This window comes from Diadema antillarum, unplaced genomic scaffold (assembly GCF_040938485.1).
Source record: "Diadema antillarum isolate AM-2024a unplaced genomic scaffold, OU_Dant_1.0 seq00000975_RagTag, whole genome shotgun sequence".
Lineage (NCBI taxonomy): Eukaryota > Metazoa > Echinodermata > Echinoidea > Diadematoida > Diadematidae > Diadema > Diadema antillarum.
The window spans coordinates 73,325-93,739 of record NW_027271817.1 but is presented as its reverse complement, the minus strand read 5'-3'; the positions used below and the strand labels follow the sequence as shown (position 1 = coordinate 93,739).

General features: G+C 39.2%; 1 protein-coding gene across 1 annotated transcript in view; it reads right to left on the bottom strand.

The window, feature by feature from the left end:
* The window catches only part of LOC139742059 (multidrug and toxin extrusion protein 1-like), a 77,731-nt gene that overhangs the window by 21,243 nt on the left and 36,073 nt on the right, over window positions 1–20,415 (bottom strand). Inside the window, exons 6-7 of the mRNA XM_071652620.1 lie at window positions 5,401–5,543; window positions 654–751 (exon numbers count right to left, since the gene is read on the bottom strand). Of these exons, the coding sequence (XP_071508721.1) occupies window positions 654–751; window positions 5,401–5,543 (241 nt within the window). The remainder of the gene's footprint in view (window positions 1–653; window positions 752–5,400; window positions 5,544–20,415) is intronic.

Below are 20,415 nucleotides of genomic sequence, written 5' to 3'. Positions count from 1 at the left end.
AGACTTCATACAGACTCCACTGCATATCAAATACTGGGAAAATAGTCCCTAGATGTCGAGTATATCACACAGAGTTATGATCCCATAGTTTACACTGCTGACATTTTTTTTTTTAAAGCTATGTTCATCCCTAACTGACATCTCTATCAAACATTTACTCTGTATAGCATTTAAAACCTGATTGGTATGATACATTCTGAGTGAAACTCGCTCCCTCTCTAGAGGTAAACATCCAAGTGACATTTCGTGTTTGGTTTCATGAGGATATGATAATGCACTAATGTTCCAATTATTTGTATAACCTCTAAATCAAAATTTTGTCATTTTAATTGTTTGTGCAAGACAGAAATGTATGTTATTTCAATTTGAGAGATTTACATAGGGAACTAGACTCTTTACAAATATGTTCTTTAAAAATAAAACAATACAAATATATGACTGTATATATATTATAAACTCTATTTAAGACAAATCTGTTGGGAATGAAAACAAAACTTCAACTTTGAGAAATTTCAGCTAATGTAGGATACAAAACAAAAGAAAATAAAGGAATGGGATCGGTAAAAGATGTTTGACTTAGGCGATATTCGACTAATGCGACTTCAACCTATGGAGAGTCTACTGTACATTTATATATATATATCTTTCAATACCTGTCCAAGTGTCCTTGTAAAGTTTCTTCCAAAAGATGTAGATGGTGATCAGGAGGCTGAGAATGTAGTGAGATAACACCTGTGCAATCACAGCACCTCTGGGAGAAAAAAAAAATAGACAGAGTCAGAGACAGAGATGGACACAAGTTAGCCACGATGTGTAATTGACCCAGACATACATATGCAACACGTTTTCAATACAATCAAAAGAAACAGGGCAGTAAACACACATATCACCACAAAAACCAAATCTGCAATGTGTATGTCTGATGTACTATGTGAATATAAATTCTAAATATATTCCACATAACTCTTAAACCAGAAATTTCTGCATGCATAAAACTTTCATGAGAAGACAGCAAAATTCAAGAAAAAGTGCTTGTCTACACATTGCACTGAATGCCAGTGGGCATTCGCAAAAGTTTCATGCTGCGAAAAAAGCCTTCAGCTCAAATTTGCAAAAGTTTCATGCCTATGTTTCTGGTTTTATAGGAATATTTAAAACTACAAGGTTGTGGATGGTCAAATAGCATACTTCCCTGTCATTCTGGGTAATCAGTCTGTTTATTACTTTCCAATGGTCAACAACTGACATTCCTTTCTCCACCCTCTTACTCACTCATTACCACTTCTTATGATAGCCATCATTTGTGGTCATTTTTTTAACCTTTATCGCGATCTCCCTCCTTTCCATGCCAACATGTGCTATTATGTAACCACTTAAAGGGATGGTACAGTATTGGTGGAGGTGAGAATTGGGCTTTTAACTTTTTGTGAGATACCAAGAAAACACTTATGAAATAGTACAGAGCATATCATTTTAAGAGGAATTCAAAGTTTATTTGATGAAAATCGGGTTTGGCATGACTGAAACATCCAAAAACAAAGAAAAACAAAGTGATCGTAAAAAAGTGTGGGTCCCACACTTACTGGAATCACTCTGTTTTTGCTATCTCAGCCATTTTAAAACCAATTTTCATCAAATAAACTTTGAATTCCTCATAGAATTACATGCTCTTTCATATTTCGTAAGAGGTTTCTCATTATCTCATCAAAAAATGTTAAAAACCTGAAATTAGGTCTCAACCAAAACTATACGATCCCTTTAATGTACACTTGGGAGAATGATAAACAAATAATACACATTAGTGAAGGCATTTATAAGTATTACCCACACAAGAAACCCTTGAAGCAGTCCAACACGCCCAATGCAATAGCCAATGGCATTTGGACTGTTTCAAAGTTATTAAGTGTGGATAATGATACTGTTAAAAGCTCAATTAAAATTATGTGTATTATCTGTTTTATAAATTGAGTAAGCAGATCCTTGTTGTTTGGTGAATCACCCTCATTTCTGTAAGTCTGTAAGTTACTAGATCTGTATCTAATTCTCACTTACTAGCAGCATTAGTCCCACTTAACAGCACTTATTCTTCTTCAGTCAAAAGAATTTCAAAAATAGCCATTTTTGCAAGTAAATAAAATGATGAAATCGCACACCATCACCAATGCGATGGTGACTATAAAAGTGCTAATGATTGATCTTTATCAAAATTGAGCGCTGGATAAACTAAATGTCTGGTCACAACTATGCTCTCATAACCAATCATCTGATTAGGATCTGCTTCATCATTTTGTAAATATGATTGTGGAGGAAAATAAACACATTCTGTGTATGGCCTCCCGAATAGAATGCATCAAGCCTTCTTTGTGAGTTTGCAACAGCAAGATACAGATGTAGAAAACTCACTGATGATCAAATGTCTGACACAGTCTTGACCATAAACAGCAAACAATCATAAGTCTATACTGACAATGGCACTCTCTACTAAAAGTGACATCCTGGAGGTTTTTCTACCTTCAGCTCAATAATATAAGGGCTTTTTACACTTGCAAATTTTTGCTTAGTCCCGTACCAACGGTGGGGCTAAGGGGGGGCTTTAGCCCAACAGTTGGTACCGGACTTTCCTTAGCCCACTTTCTGTTTACACTTGTTTTTGCCAAAGTGGGCTAGCCCCACCGATAATCCCGTACTATCTGGCCCTGCAAAATAGCAGGGTTAGCACCACAATTGCGGTGCTAACCCCTCAATTGCGGTGCCAAGCAAGCAAGTGTAAACAGAAAGAAAAAACATTCGGGGGCTAAGCAACGGAGACGAAGTCTGACCTCCCACTGACCAATCAGAAACGAAGTAATCAAGTGCTGCCGGTGCGTGCGTGTACTTGTAGTGCACAGCGTAATCATGAATATTCATGTGGTTTGGAAAGTACGCGACTAAGAAATACAAGTGTAAAAAGATCAATTTTCTCCTTAGCCCAGGACAAGAGCTTAGTACGGGATTTATTGGCGAGTGTAAAAAGCTGAAGAAATTGGTACGGGACTAACGATAGTCCTGGGTCAGAGAAAGTACGGGGTTAAGAAACACAAGTGTAAAAAGGGCTTCTGTCTCTCAAGCATGAACGATAGACATTTTGCTGTCAAAGATATTTGTGCTACCTCAACCATACCAGGGCTTTGATATCTGCTGTGTCAGCCCAAAGCCAAAAGCTGTCAGATGATGGATCATCAAGTAACAAGACAATCAATTTCCTGGGTTTTTTTTTTTTTTTTTACTTTTCATGAAACACTTGATAATTACTAACATATTTATCTGTCCATGAGCTCCTAACACATTCTGGGGGGATCTAATAACTGACAACCTCTTACGATTAAAATATCATATGTCCAGAACTGCTGACCTAGGTAGTCCATCATTTTGTTCATTATCACGTTGGAAATTGGCAATAATCCATCTATATTTTGGTGATATGGCAATGCACAATAGAACCATAAGGTATTTGCGGCTAGTGTGAGGGACATTTGATCCCAACGGTTGCTGTGACAGCAATCAAAACCTACTGAAAGTGTGAAAACACATGTGGGGTGTATGACCTCAATCTCTTAATTTTTTGATGGAAGGACATTTTATTGAGCTCATACATTTCACCAGAAAGTGACTGCATCTGAATATGTAGCAAGCACAAAATATCCTTGCATTTCAACTCTTTCTTCTTTCTTAAATTCTGCTTTTTTTTCTTTTTGAATAATTCAGTGTGAGTCAGAAGACATTCATGCATTCATTTTCATATTTCATGCTGCTGCTACCTTAAGATTGTATTTTCATTCAACATGCATTACTCCAAGATTAAAGGGATTGTTTAGTATTGGTGGAGATGAGAATTTGGCTTTAAATTTTTTCGAGATACCAGGAAATCACTTAAGAAATAGTACAGAGGATACCATTCTAGGAGGAATTCAAAGTTTATTTGATGAAAATCGGTTTTGGTACAGCTGAGGCACCCAAAAACAAAGTAAAACAAAGCGAGCGTAACAAAAGCTGGGTCCCACCTTTTATTAGGATCGCTCTTTTTTTAATATCTCTCAGCCATTTCACAAAAAAATTCATCAAACAAGAGACCCGCGGGTCTAGCGCTCACCTGAGTATCGCAAGTTCACCTTTCACGCAGTCACTAATCTAAATTATTCACAGCTCTACTAAATTTGACCAGGCATTCTTAAGTAGAAGATGAAAATGTACAATAAGGGCCCAAAGTTTAAAGATTCCTTAATTTGGGGGGATTGGGGCCCCCTGGGGCCCTCTGGGTGGGGCATGGTGCCCATTTTGATAAATTGAGATCCTGACCCCCTAGAGATGCTACCTGCCAAGTTTGACGAAAATCCATCACGAGGTTTTCAGGAAGAAGATGAAAATGAACAATGCAGGCCCCTATTTGGACCTTTCCAACCTCCCCGCCCCCAAGAGGGGCACCCCTGGATCTGCTGTGAACAAACTTGAAACTACAGTCATTAATGTACTCACTCATAGTATTATCTCAGCTCTATAACTTCTGATTCTAGAGAAGATTTTTAAAGATTCCTTCATTTTGGGGGGTTTGGGCCCCCTGGGGGCCCCCTGGGTGGGGCATGGTGCCCATTTTAATAAATTGAGTTCCTAACCCCTAAGGATGCTTTCTGCCAAATTTGGTGAAAATGGGTCATGGGGTTCTCAAGAAGAAGATGAAAATGTACAATTTAGGCCCCATTAGGACCCCTCCCCACCCCCCCCCCCCTCCCCTGGGTCCCAAGGGGGGCACCCCTGATTCTGCCATGAACAAACTTGAAACTACAGTCATCAATGTGCCAACTCATAGTATTAACTTAGCTCTATCACTTCTGGTTCTAGAGAAGAAGATTTTTACAGATTCCTTAATTTTGGGGGGTTTGGGCCCCCCCCCCCCCCCCTGGGGGCCCCCTGCGTGGGACATGGTGCCCATTTTAACAAATTGAGTTCCTAACCCCTTAGGGATGCAACCTGCCAAGTTTGATGAAAATCGGTCTTGGGGTTTTCAAGAAGAAGATGAAAATGTAAAAAGTTTACACACGACGGACGACGGACAACACACGACGCACGACCGACGCCGGACGAAGGGCGATCGTAATAGCTCACTTGAGCCTTTGGCTCAGGTGAGCTAATAAATGCTGAAATCCTCCTAAAATTACATGCTCTTTCATATTTCATATGAAGTTTCTCATTATCTCACCAAAAAAATGTTAGAAATCTGAAGTTAGGTCTCAACCAAAACTGTACAATCCCTTTAAAGTCCTAACTTGGTCTTTTGAAGTCTATAATCACTATTACTGAGGGGCACAGGGATTGAGGGGAAAAAGGGCAAAGTTAGGGATTAAGACTACAACTCATACTACTCACACAAGTCCCAACTTGCAAGGATATATCAGCACATAGTAGATGACGATGCTGATGAGGTTGGTGATGAAGGTTGTTATGACGACGGGCATCAGTGTGCTCTGGCACTGCAGGTACTTGATGAGGAGCATGGAGTAGTAGTCTGCCTAGGAGAACACACAGACAGAGAGAGAATGCAAATATGAAATCAATGTGTAGAGTGACTCACACGATGTACACATGCAACTGATGGTGCATTTATCTTTAAAAAAAAAAAATCTAGGCAGAATCACAATCCTAAACACATTTGAAGCATTTTCTGGCGATGGATAAATGCAACTGTGTTTTCAAATGCATTTAGAAACGCCATTCAAAGGGAAAATTGAGACCACAATTGCCTTTCTGCAAGTAGATATTTAATGCAATGCCGTTTTAAAATACACTTATATCTCTGACCTGCCAAGGTCAATTTCCAGCTGTTTCTGGTTGCAGAGAAAATTGTGCGCCATTTGAGTTTTCCACCCATTGCTTGTGCGTGAATGATGAAGGCATGTTTGGTGGTACGCAGTTGACCTCCACTTCCTGGGTCAGACGCCGCAAAGCAGCTGTTCAGTGACAACACTTGAATCGCAATTGTATGACGGTTAGATAAACACGGCACCCTAGAATCGCGTTTCAAACCACGTTTGTAAATGCCATTCGAAACACATTTTGAAATGTGATTCTCTCTTGCGAGTTAGATAAATGCAGCCTAAGTAATGCATTAAACACGCAAGATATAAGAAAAAAGAAAAATCACTTGGAAACAGATATACATGTACTTATGATCTGTTGAGAGTCTTAACAGCCTCACAAGAAAGGACACTTCATGTTCAGTTGACTTAAATAACCGGAGCAAATCACAGATGGAGAGTTAACAATAGCAGTTTCATTTAGAGTTCAATATAAACCAAGAAAGTAGCAAAACACTAAACCTATACATGATATACTGAAAGGAATATTACAATCAAAACCAGATATATCAGATAAATAAGATGATGAAGACGAGTGTTTCCATCTCCCCCTGTAGTTTATACATGTAAAAAAAGATATACATGTTTATACAACACATGTTTTGATCCTTGCAATCTGATTGGATGAATGCTGGTCACATGACATTCAGAAGAATCAGCTATTCTTCGCTCACTCTTAATGGTAGTACAATAGACGTCTATTAAATGGTACATCAAGCGAGCCAGATGTGCCACGGATCTGAATCTTTAGACCTTTTTTAAAAGGCTTAGAGCCAGATCTACGCAGATCTAGGCCTAGCTGTTAATCCTCCTCCGAAATAAGCTTAACACTGGATCTATTTTGGTCTAGACCAGGCTATATCATGTGTTGTATAACACAAATATTCAATGTTTTATCATTCGTGCGACAGTTTGAATATTACATTTGTTGCGAGTTTAACCGTTCTATTCAACTCTGCTTCGCCTCGTTGAATAGAGTGGCTAAACTTGCATGCTCATGTAATATTTGGAACCATCGCACTCATAAACATTGAATATTTGTATAAAAACCTTATCTCTTTTAACAATGAAAGGGCACATCCTGGACTTAGCTCTTTCAGAAACCAGGGGAATGATCCACTACTCTTTAACATATGTCAGTAACAAGGCGATAGAAGGCATGCTATGCATGAAAATGAAATTTTGTGGAATTCTCTTTTTATTGCCTTCATATCATTGTTCTGCACTACACGACATCATTAGCTGCTGTAGTCTTGTCATCAAGTAATGGCAGCATGAAAACTTTAAAAACGCACAACTTTTGAAAGGACAGTTTGATTTCCCTCAAACTTCTGCACCGTTGTGTTCCATTTATATTTTTGCATTCACTCAGTCCACACTTGGTTTCATTCTCCTTTAGACTGTACAGCCAGTGCTGTACATTTGGGTTTCATTTCCCTTTAAAGGAAAAGGTTTTCTGTCCGTATCTGTAAGTAAATATCCAGATATCCCTCAGATTTCATTGGAATCAGATTGTATTTGCTGACACAATAGCCAGTGTCATATTAAGATTTCAGCTTCAATAGTTTTGGCAGCAGGAAATTAGAAAAAAAAAGATGAAGGAAATGAGAATGAAGAATAATTTCTTTCATGAGTGAGGATCTCATTGTCAAAAAAAGAAAGAAAGGCCAATTTCACAAAGAACCTGCTTATTGTTACCAAGAACACCTACAGAACATTAACATCTTTACGGCATAACTCATCGCTTTAAGACACAATATCGTCTACTTCCTTTCACAGTTTTCATGGTCCTATTTTCAATTGAGGGCAGACGTATATGCGTGCCTGGATTCCAGGCCGCTCGCATTCTTGTTTTTCCAAAGGGATCGAGATGATTTATGCCAAACTCGATCTTATCAGTTAAAAGCCTCTCCTAGCCTGCTGGAATCACCTGAAAGCATCCACATGCATCCAGCCAATTTGTCTCAACAATCTAACCTGGGATTGGAAAAGGGTAGACTGCTTCTATGCTGCGAAATGAAAAAAATGCATGTGAATAAAGGTAACTGAACTGTGCTGTAATGAAAGGCATCCGAACCCCCCTGCAAGACTTTGAAGTGTAATGGTGTGGAGTCACTCGATCAAAATCAGTTTACAGCTATTAGAGTACAAACCAAGATAGAAAGGGGCAGGAATACCTGGTAGTCAAGCAAATAGAGTTTATGGAAGGCAGCACATAATGCATGTAGGCAAATCTGTACTGGAAGTACTTGGAGCAAGAGATAACTGCCCACAGTACACTGAAGTGTAATATTACCTCTGCCACAGAGGTTATGTTTTAGTCAGCGTCAGTTTGTTTGTTTGTCTATTTGCAAACTAACTCATCAATGATAATAATATCATTTTAAAGTAAATAAGTTGTGAACTGATATAGATGAAACTTACAAGATAAGTTGAAACATATAAAATAAGTTGTGAACTGATGTGGATGAAACTTACAAGATAAGTTGATAATGACCCAAGGTACAGATGATTAATAGTGATCCAGGAATTTTAAAGGATTTTTTCATCTTTTGGCAAACAAGTATCCATGGGGTCAATGAACTTGGAAGTTGTAGCTTCATGTATTTGAGGTTTGCATACGCGCACCAAAGTTTATACATGTATGCTTTGCTCAAGCGAGGTGCCGGGCAGCTGGAAACTAATGACATAAACAAAAGGCTATCATATCATGAAATGAATGAATACAAAAACAAAGGAATTACAGATAATATAAAGTTTTGGTACCTCACAAGTTTCCCTGAATTTCCTTGTCTTAGTTTGTGTTTCAGGTTAAAGTACCTTTCATATAACTATTACACTGTGAGACTTACTCGCCCCAAAGTGCTCTCATGTCTTAGTAATCATGCGATAATGGTTTCGTACCAGAGCCGCCGCCGTACGGCGGCGAGGTAGTACACGTATTGTACGAAACCATTATTGCATGATCACTGCGACCAGCAGCGTGCAGCCCCATATGCATACAGTAGCTAACTGCAACCAGCAGCCCCATACACATAGCGTAATGGGGCTTCGCATTGAAGCATTCAGGATCATGACAGATTTAGTATCGCGGGTAAATATCAACTTAAAATCCCAAAATTTCTTCAATTTGAAGACTTACCAATTAAGTTGAAGTATTGAAAACAGGCTTCGGGCAACATTTGGTTCTGCCAATAGTCCCTTTCTGTTCGAATTGATGACTGAATGTCACTCCGTCGAGAGGACCTTGGGAGATAGAGCTACATACACTGAATACTACCGCCAGCGCATGCACACACAAACATCTTATCCGTTCATGGATTTGAAATTTGTGCGCATGTGATGTGTGGGCATGCGCTGGCCGTAGTGTTCAGTATAGCTCTCCCAAGGTCCTCTCGACCGAGTCACATTCAGTCATCAATTCGAACAGAAAGGGACTACTGGCAGAACCAAACGTTGCCCAAAGCCTGTTTTCAATACTTCAACTTAAATATTTAATTGGTAAGTCTTCAAATTGAAGAAATTTTTGGATTTTAAGTTGATATTTACCCGCGATACTAAATCTGTCATGATCCTGAATGCTACAATGCAAAGCCCCATTACGCTATGCGTATGGGGCTGCTGGTCGCTATGCGTATGGGGCTGCTGGTCACAGTTAATTGCATGATTACTAAGACATGAGAGCACTTTGAGGCGAGTAAGTCTCACAGTGTTAGTTACATGAAAGGTAATTTAACCTGAAACACAAACTAAGACAAGGAAATTCAGGGAAACTTTTGAGGTACCAAAACTTTATATTATCTTTAACACACAGAACTGAAACACATTATAGGAACATAAAAGAATAGACTATATGAATAAATTCCAGATGCGTTCCCAAGAGCTTTTAAATACTGAATTACTTAAACAGCTTAAAAATATGCTTTTAGAACACTTACAAAGATCTCCATCTACTAGTACATGTATATGATGCCCTAACATTGACACATACATTTCTAGTGCTTCCGTGCAACACAACAACTACTATCATTAGTATTAAGTACAGGGTAGATAGTAAAACGATATGATACAGCAACATCAAAACAAAATAATATGAAAATTGTACGCTATAAGAAATGCAAGGGCGATGGTCGCTGCAAATTTTTTTAATGGTGCAGACCAGTAAGTGTATCACTTTCATGAAGCACTTAATCACGGAATATGGATCACAATATCCATGACAATAACTAATTTGATTAGGTGTTGTGTTACTTGAAAGTGACCTCTCCGGTGTGGGAATATAGGTACAATGCTGGCAGTTACCATTTGTCCATCTAGGAAATTTGAAACTGAACACAGGTCAAGGTCGAAATATGAATTTCTGCTGCTCCCAAATGCTGACGAGATTCTTTTCGAAGCCCCGTAAACCTAGAAATATCTGCTGCTACGCAATTTGTAAACTACACCGCGGGTCGTTACAAAGCTATATATCATGATGGACCTGCATACTTTAATAGATAAAAACAAAGCAGTCAAAATGCCAGTAGAGTATCAGCAACCTACGTATGACCTTTGACCCATTAAAAAATGGAACACTGAGGGAAGCATCACTATCAAAAAACAACAAGAGTCTAAAATCGACCAACATACACCTGGTTACAAAATTTCAATAACACTTATCACAAACTTTCTATACAGTATGGCGCACAATAGCACACATCAACCAAAATGTGATGTTTGATTTCATCAAGAGAACATGGGGCAGCAGTATACTTGGCTCAAATTTTCACTGTTGTGCCTATAAAATTTTACTCTGTCTTTTTTATTATCACAATAACTTTTAATTGGTCTAATACTTCCCCTTTAAAGTGAAAACATAGTTTTGGTAAGGGTGTGAGAACCCGTCTGGCACCATTTCATATTTGCTTGCAATGTATATCTAAAGAGTCTACCAAGACACTTACCTGGCTGACGGGATTTGCCAGGATGATGAATTGTTTTGGAGTATTTTGAGATCAAAAGTATACAATAATAAAAGTCGGTATATCGACTTTTATTCCAGAAGGATCCAGGCTAACTTGGTCTCAGGGACAACTCTGCCCTATTTCAGACAATTTACACAAAGTTTGTGATTGCCATATTTTATACATAGACACACAGTCATTTTGTATTCACGCCAAAGAGGTTCTTTGATGCGTGCATGTTATCAACTCTGCACATAACTGTGACCAGCCAGAACAAGAAGCGCTCCCACAGTACAACACTTTACAATCCAGAGGAACAACTCCGCCCCACTGTCAAAGCGAGGCTGAGTTGTCCCAGAGTCCGAGTTAGCCTGACCCTACTCTGAGATTGCGACTCAAGCTAACCTTTTGGTTGATATTTTGCATTTCTGATGTTGCCCAACGAATGATCTTGTTATTACAGCGTTATTCCACACATTTCTTCGGCATACATGTACATTTTGGAGTAAAATTTGACAATTCTGCAGGCATACCAGAACTAAGCTTTACCTTTAATAGCCTCCTCTCCTCAAGACAAGACATCAGCCAATAAAGCACGTTCAACTGCTTCATACTTTGCCCATTTTAGACATGGCAGCAAGCTTCTAAGGTGGACAACACTTGGACAATTCTTTTTCTGTTTAACCCGAAAAAGACTGGGCTATTTTGATGCCTCGTAGGACTGGCTGCTGACAGCGTGATCGCAAGGAAAATTGGCATGCGCATCACCAATAAGGTAATCTACAAAACTGAATAGGCAATTATTTCACAATTATTACCTCCGCCAAGGGAGGAGGTTATGTTTTCGTTACCGTTGGTTTGTTCGTTCGTTCGTTTGTCCGTGCACAAAATAACTCAAAAAGTAGTTAACGGATTGGGATGAAACTTGCAGGAAAGGTTTAGAATGACACAAGTACCAAACGATTAACTTTTGGTAGTGATCCGAGAATCTTGGGGGAATTTACGAAGGATTTTTGACATTTTGGTAGGTAGGGTCAATTAACTTGAGAGTTCAGGCTGCGCGTATTTGAGGTTTGCATGCGTGCACTAAAGTGCATGCTCTAGTTGAAAAAATGAAAAACGATAAGACTCAGCTCCGTATGGTGCTACAACTAATGTCAGATATTTGATTTTGCGTTCGGAAATGAATAAGGATAACATTCGGCTCCGGAAGACGCTGAAATAAATGTCGAATATTTGCTTTGACGTTCAGAAATGAAAAGCAATATTCAACTCCGTACGATGGGTAGACAAGTGTCGGATGTTTCCTTATACTTTCGAAAGGAAATAGCAATAACATTTGGCTCTGGAAGATGCTAAAATAAATGTCAGATGATCGCTTTTATGTTTGGAATTTGCAGTAATATTCTGCTCCATACCATGCTAAAATAACTGTCTGATGTTTGCTTTTAAATTTCGAAATGAATAACAGTAACATTCAGCTGCGTTCAATGGTAAAATTAATGTTTGATGTTTGTTTTGACGTTCGGAAATGAGTAATAATAACATTAAACTCCTTACGATGATAAAATAGATGCTGGATGTTTGCTTTTACGTTCGAAAATAAATGGCAATAACATTCAGCTCCGGAAGATGTTAAAATACATCTCGAATGATTGCTTTTACGTTTGGCATGTTTGGAAGTGAATAGCAGTAACATTCTGCCCCATATGATGCTAAAAAAATATTGGATATTTGCTATTACATTTCGAAATGAATAACAGTAACATTCAGCTACGTTTGATGGTAAAATAAACGTCTGATGTCAGCTTCGACGTTCAAAAATGAAAAACAGTAACATTCGGCTCCGTACGATGATAAAATAAATGTCGTATGTTTGAAATGAATAAAGGTAATATTCTGCTTCGTACGATGCAAAAATAAATTACAGATTGTTGCTTTTACATTTGGAAATGATTGATGGTATTAATCCGCTCTGTTAGATGCTGAAACAAATAGCGGATGTTTGCTTTCACGTTTGGAAATTGATAAGGATAGCATTCAGCTCCGTAAGATGCTAAAATGAATGTCGGTTGTTTGCTTTTACATTTAAAAATGATTAACAGTAATATTCGGCTCCGTAAGGTACTAACAGACTGATAAATGTCGGATGATTGCTTTTACAATAAGAAATGAATACTGGTAACTTTCGGCTCTTTACAATGCTAAAACAAATGTCGGATGCTAACAAATGTCGGCAAATGCCCCCACTTTTTCATTTCAAACGTAAGTTTTGACCACCTAAATATATAGGCATCAACTTTTATAATAATCTATACGCCTATTTGCTAAATCTTCAAACACAGAAAAAGATGATTGGATTTTCTATTCATTTGTTGTAGACATGGGCATCTGTATCACTTTAATAATGCTTAATATTCATTTTTCTATGTTTAGTAGGAACGATTTAGTTTTTCTAATGTTTTTCTCCATTTTTTTTTTGTGTGTGTGTGTGTCGCCAGATTTTAATTTCGAGTAAATTCGACCACCAAAAAATAAAAATCAGTGATACTGGTGGCCCGATAAAAGTTAGTGTGGAGCCCTGTCTATTCTATTCTTTATTATGCTCGGCCTATACTTCCACATCATATTCCACAATATTTTCACAATCGCATTGCTGAAAAAAAAAAAAAATCAGTGCTTGCGTTCTCGGGGAAGAATACATGAAACATACTTCGTGAAAGGCAAAAAAAAAAAAGTTTTAAAAAGGCACTACGCAGGAGATTGATGTTTGGACAGTGGACCGTGATTGCTGCCAAAGATGTAACTGTCAACACCTACGCAGGCGCGCCACGACGGACGTTAAGAAATCTACGCGCACGGTATGACTATCATGATCAAGAATTAAAACACAGTGGTTAAAGAAAAGAAGATGATGGGGCAGAGCTATCGTAAGCACTCCATTGGCAAGGGTGCTATGTGCATACCGTGTACGTATGTAGGTAGGTGTTGGGGATTTTTCTTGTCAGCTGTGTACCGGGTATTTCTTTGGGCGCGCGATTGTTCTGGTTGGGAATATTTACAGTCGAGTGTGAAAAGATTTTTGACATGTCTTCTTCGCTGTCCACGTGCGCTTAATCGGAGATGCTGAGTGATGTTTGCAATTTCGATTCGAGCTACATGCTGGGAAAAACAATAAGTTAATTAAGATCGGGACAGTAGATTTCACTTCGAGGTAACCGAACTTCGAGTTATTTTCTTCGAGCTACGCGAATTTTAATACATGGAAACTCCATAGGAACAATCGGGACTTTCATTTTGCCCCCAAGGTAAGTGATATTCGGCTTATCCGACGTCGAGGTATCCGAAGTTGACTGTACATCAAATAAACAGCAGTATCAAAGATTTTATGTGTTTTATTGTTTTAAAAATTTCTTATGTATTTCATTGTTTTTGACTTTTTGTTTGTTTGTTTTTTCTATGGAAATCATCGACGACACTATTCCAATCATAAACAACATGAAATTAATTGATTTTGATCAGTAAAAGTATAAATAATGACGCATTTATGAATTTTGGTCAGAAACAAAATTTGCATTGGATTTGTACATGAAATCATGTTTTTGAGCAATTTCGGGTCTGCCATGCACTTACAAAATATTGTGTAACTTCAGAACTGCGTACCCGGGCGTCACGAATTTGGTCTCAAAAGTTACGCAAGAAAAAAGTCATAAAACGTTGTGGCACAAGATTTTTACATTACAGATTTATCGTGAGAAATGTCGAGGGGGGAGGGCCCAAAAAGCCCCCCCCCCCTCCCCCCAGTCTTTTTAGGGTTAAATAGATTAGGACTTACAGAGGAAGACTTTAGTGCTATAGGATTCAATATTGATAAGGTAGTTTGTCTGTTTGTTTGCTTCTCAAGGATAAAGAACATTTTCACCTCATCATCCCTCTATGCTTGAATTCTGTGCCACAACAAACCAGGTTCAGATGGAGAGGTGCACCATTGACTGTTAATTGCCTGGCTACCTTAACTGTTTTTAATATCCACCTTTCAGACTATAGAGTTCTTGTATGGATATAATTTTTCAAGTGTCTGAATGGTCCTATACTAATACATCATACGAATATACATCGGATATCGACAAAATGGTTCGAGTATTGTTTTGATATGCATGTAATGCACATTCATGTCTGAATGCTCTTGTACCCACATATCGTATTTCAAATGGGTGTGGCTTTTTGCGACCACCAACTGAATAAAACGCAATGTAAAATCACGATGCACAGGGACTGTGCAAGTGAGAGACACAAGTGATATATTTATGAGCTTCTCATGACAAATGACAAGGCGCAATCCAAAGCCTGATGCTGCAGACTGAGTATCAAGTATCCACACAGCATATTAATATACAGCTGTATGATAACTCAGTGGGTCTGAAAGTGCTTTTAAAGGACAAGTTCACCTTCATATACATAAGGATTGAGAAAATGCAACAATATTAGTGGAACACATCAGTGAAAGTTTGAGGAAAATTGGACAATCGATGCAAAAGTTATGAATTTTTTAAATGTTTGTGATGGAACTGCTGGATGAGGAGACTACTACAGCTTGTGAGTCATATGCGTACAACAGTATAAAGAAAATGTAAAAGAAAATTCAACATATTTTCACTTTTTTCGCATAATAAAAGACCACTTGACTTGCCTCTTTCTAAAGGCAGGGGGAATAATATTACCCATAACATTTGTCGGTAACGAGTCAGGGGAATGTGTACTTTTTTCAAAAGATGGAATTTTGTGAAATTCTCTTTATATTTTCCTTATATTGTTGTACGCATGTGACATCTAAGTTATTCATACACTGCAGTAGTCTTCTCATCCAGCGATTACTGCACAAAAACTTCAAAAATTCATAACTTTTGAACGGATTGTCTGATTTTCCTCAAAATTTCAATAATGTGTTCTACTAATATTGCTACATTCTCTCAATCCTTATGTTTATGAAGGTCAACTTGTCCTTTAACCTGTTGAAGCCTAGTCCTGTGTATTCTTGGGCTGGGGTAAATGGGAAATGCATGTTGCCGGGCCCCCAAGAATAACAGTGTTTATAAAATGGGTTCAAGAATGTAGCCAATTGGAAGCGCTGAAATGAGTCACGTGTGCGTGCATTATTTTCTTCAGGTAAGCACTAAGAAGAGTCTCTCTTCCACCTCCCTGGCCTGACGTACGTCACAATGTTTTACACTAGCAGTGCGCACTCAATCAGTTGTTACAAGTGCGTCACGCGCTACTATACGCGCTGTCAATCCTGTAAACAACTTCAAGTTCGGGCCGCGGGCTGCCACAACAGCCGGCCGGCGGCCTTTCTTGTGCATAACAGTACGTGGCGTACGTATACTCTTATACGTACGTACAGTATACCTAGGTGAGTGTGCGGGATTTCCGAGTGCGACGTGCGTAAATGTTTGGGACGAACATCTTCGGACATCTTGACTTTTGAGCGAGTGCTACATGTAGCTGACTGGTATTGACCCACAAAGGTACGTGAATAATGCTGTTAGTTTTCGACCCATTTTATAAAACTAATGATGCACAGGATTATTTCAGATCCTGTGCATCATTAGTATAATAATGCACTGATGGGGCTACCCTGGGTAAAGAATACTGAATAGATAGATTAGATAGATAGATAGATAGATAGATAGATAGATAGATAGAGAGAGAGAGAGAGAGAGAGAGAGAGAGAGAGAGAGGGAGAGATAGACAGATAGATAGATGAATAAATAAATAGGAAAATTGATCTGTCTTCAATGGATTCATCATGCTTCAATTTTGCAAGTGTTCCATTTTTCAAGCATATTTCATCTACCTTTTTTTTTTCAATAAAAAAAAAAGTACAGGATTTTGTGCAAACGCTGCATTTCATGGACCTGGTCTTTTGACAAGACTTAACACAGACTTAAACATTGACCTCTCATGAAAGACTTAGGCTGCGTTCATGCGAAACTAGAATTGCGTTTCTAAACACGTTTAGTCGCTAAACGTGTTTAGTTGCGTTGCGTTCATGCGATTTTTCCATTTAAACGCGTTTCAAAACGCCGATCTGAAACGCGGAAAAAGGGGCGTTTTGAATCATGATTCTGCCAGAATCACGATCGCAGAAACCGCACGAACGCAACCGTGATTTCAATCATGATTCTATGACGTCATTGTGCGCTGTGCGCATGTGTGTCTCATGGGGTATCCCACAACTTCTTGTTCTGTTCGCGCGCTTGTATACGTCTTATGAATCGTGTGTTTCGGTACCATACTTGCACTTGTTTGTTTACATCAATGCCAGTATCTAGCTGTTTAATGTAATAATACATGTAATTACTCTCCGATTGAGTTGATAATGGCTGCTGTGACCAAGGGAAACAATTGGAGAGACGAAGAATTAAGATTATTCCTCGATCAGTGGGCAGAGCCTGAATGCCACACCTTATTGGAAAGTATTCACCGAAATAAAAACGTAAAGGCCTATAATGAATTGACTGATCAGTTGGCATAAGGAGGTCTGGCTCGAGTTGCAGAGACAAGGTCAAACTGCGCAGTGCGCTGCGCAGTGGCAAAGGATGAGCAGAGCCAGAATCAGCGTTGCGAAAGCCCGCATGAACGCTCTTCCGCTGAGACCGTGATTTGAAACGCCGTTTTGAATCATGATTCATGTTTGTGATTCTGGATACGAAATTCGCATGAACGCGGCCCTAATGGGCTCTACAGCTGCTCAGTGGACCTTGTGAGTTACTATGGAGTCTTCATTGCAAATTTAATTTTGCCATTTGTTATAGGAAACACACACACACAAACACACACACACAAATGGCTCTGACCTGCTATTAATGTACCCATGTGATATATACCCTCATACGTTTTTATCCCTTTCCTGACTAAGGAAATATTGAAACAATGACTCTCAGCTTAAGTCATGTGACAGTGAATAAAGGGAAAGAGAGACACATGTTGATTCACATGGCATTTGCAACACCAATACCGATGAATACCAATGTATACCAGTGCATTACCAGGGGTGGGAAAGAGTACTTGCAGAAAAGAGTCTGAAAAATTCTGAAATTTCTGGAAAAAAAAACACGTCTGAAATGCATTAAACTGTAAACATTTCAATACATTTGAATTGCAAAAAGAAAAGTCTGAAAAGTGCTTTTTGGGCAGAGTAAATAAAAAGTCTGAAATCAGATTAAACTCTGAACTTTCACATCTCTGGTATACATTCCAGGACTGCTCTCCTAATCCTCAGCATGGGCAGTTGTCTGGAGTCTTTTCCATGTAGACTACCACTTGAGCGAGATCTCGTTATAGAAAACCCCAGGGATACTTCAAAGCTGATGAAGTTGGAACTGACCGAAATGAAATGACTGGAGGAGTCATTTGTCCCACCGGTGTGATTCAATTTTCCAAGTATCAGGGCAATCCCAAGTAGGGATCGTTTTACAGCACTCCTGCCATAGCGTTGTCATATGCCTCCACAACAAATGCCACAGTGTTCTGTTTCCGTCTTGGAACACTGGGAAAATCACACGACCTAAAGCTTTCCACACAATCTCACTTCTGCCACTGATAAACTGCAGAAAAAGTTTGGAAAGCCATTATAAGGATTACCCCCCCCCCCTCCAGGGGGGGGGGGGGGTTAAAAAATTACCTACCAAGTCTGAAACTTTCCACCAGAGAATTTCCTCCAATACATGCACAAATTTCTTAAACTGCTGATATATACTTTTGATATAACATTATAGGCCGATACCAGTATAGAAAGTAATACAAATCTATACACCGAATATTTCACGAGGTTTTTATTTTCATGAATTTCACGAGTCAAGTGCTACTTGCAAATGTAAAAACATGAGAAAATATCAACTCTGGTCCAGACGTGAATTTGTCGTGCACAGATACATATGTGTACATTTCTCCATTCAGTTACTGTACTTCGCAAGCGTGAATTTAACTGGGGGGGGGGGGGGAAGGGTTAATTGTCAAGGAGAGCCATCTGCGCAACCTTTATCACTGATACAGACACAACTAAAGAGACCCTCTGATGAAATTTGTATTTCGTGGAAAGACAATTTGACACGTTGACAGAAACCAGTCACATGCCGAAAGAGTGGCACACTTGTAAAAAAAAAAAAAACAAGAAGAAAGAAAGTATGCCTCTTAACTTAGCTGAACACATATAAACAGAGGTGTAGGAATATCACTAGTCTTTGTTAAAGACTCTCTCAATGTAATAATTGTCAGAGAAGCAAGCAGAGAGCTGATACGGGAGACTGTCAGACATACAAAAGCCACCAGTAAGAGGCAAGCCCCAGCAAGAAGGCTTTAATACCCCTTTAAATAACTCATGCATTTCTGGCCAGCTCCTGGCCCGTGCCAAGCAGTAAAAATTGCGTTCAGTAACTACAGCAGAGCCGCACTACTTTTACGATAACCCATTCACGAACTCGGCCACGTGAGGGATAACTACCATGGTAACTGAACACGTCATGGAAAGAGCGGAAGTGCATTTTTGCGCGATATTTGATGTGCATGCCGCGTGCTTATGAGCTGAGCAGCGTAAGCTGTGACCTTTGACCGTGAAAGGAATTTTGGCCCGCGCCTGGCGCTGCTATCGTTCATAAACTCTTCAATCAGCGCCAGGCCCGTGCCTGGTCCGCACCTGGTGCTAGCTTCAGCAGCGCCAAAATAGCCCGCTCCTGGCCCGCTCCTGGCGCGGACCACTTTGGCCCAACCCATTCATAAACTCAAAATTTTACGACTTAGCCCGCGCCTGGCCCGCGCCAGAGAGTTACTGAAAGGGGTATTAGAGACCTGTCCAAACTTCTTAACTTGCACCTCTGAATTACCCATTTTTGCTCCCATCACTGAGTAGTAACAAATCTGCAAAACTCTGTTCACAGAAGTCATGCATATACTGCATGGCACACAGTACTTGATGGCCAATACGTGAATCTAGCTATTACATTGGTCAAAGTGACCAACTGAATTATTCAGAGGTGAATTGCTTTAATAGTACATATGAGTGGTGCTGGGTTAGAATTCGTCAGACTCATGATTATCTCTCCTGTAAGTGTAACCTTAAAATGCCATAAGATCAGGTTGAAGCATCAAGGTCCAGCTCCCTTCCCTCACGAATGTTAGTGCTGATAATGGCATGCAAAGCCTTTGAGAGAAAACTAGCCTGCCACGGCGGGCCCAGATGGTAAAGCATGCATGTCCACATGCAATTTGCCTCCTTCAATTCTGCATGTGCTCGATCACTGCTTGGAAGACTCACCAGCAATAGTCAAACAAGTCTTAGTACTACGAATGAGACTTTTGACTGCTGTGACTTTTGAACAGCGTAAAGTTAATTCATCAATTCAAACTATTGCAAAAGATGAGTGTAAACACAATCTATTTGGTGATGCAATATCTTGGCATGTTCTTCACTGTAAATATCAGTTGACTTGCTATTTTTGCCAAAAAAATAAAAGCAGTAAAAAAAATGCCCAGAATATTGAAATATCTACCACTGGAAAACTCAAAACCAACGATATCTTCTCACT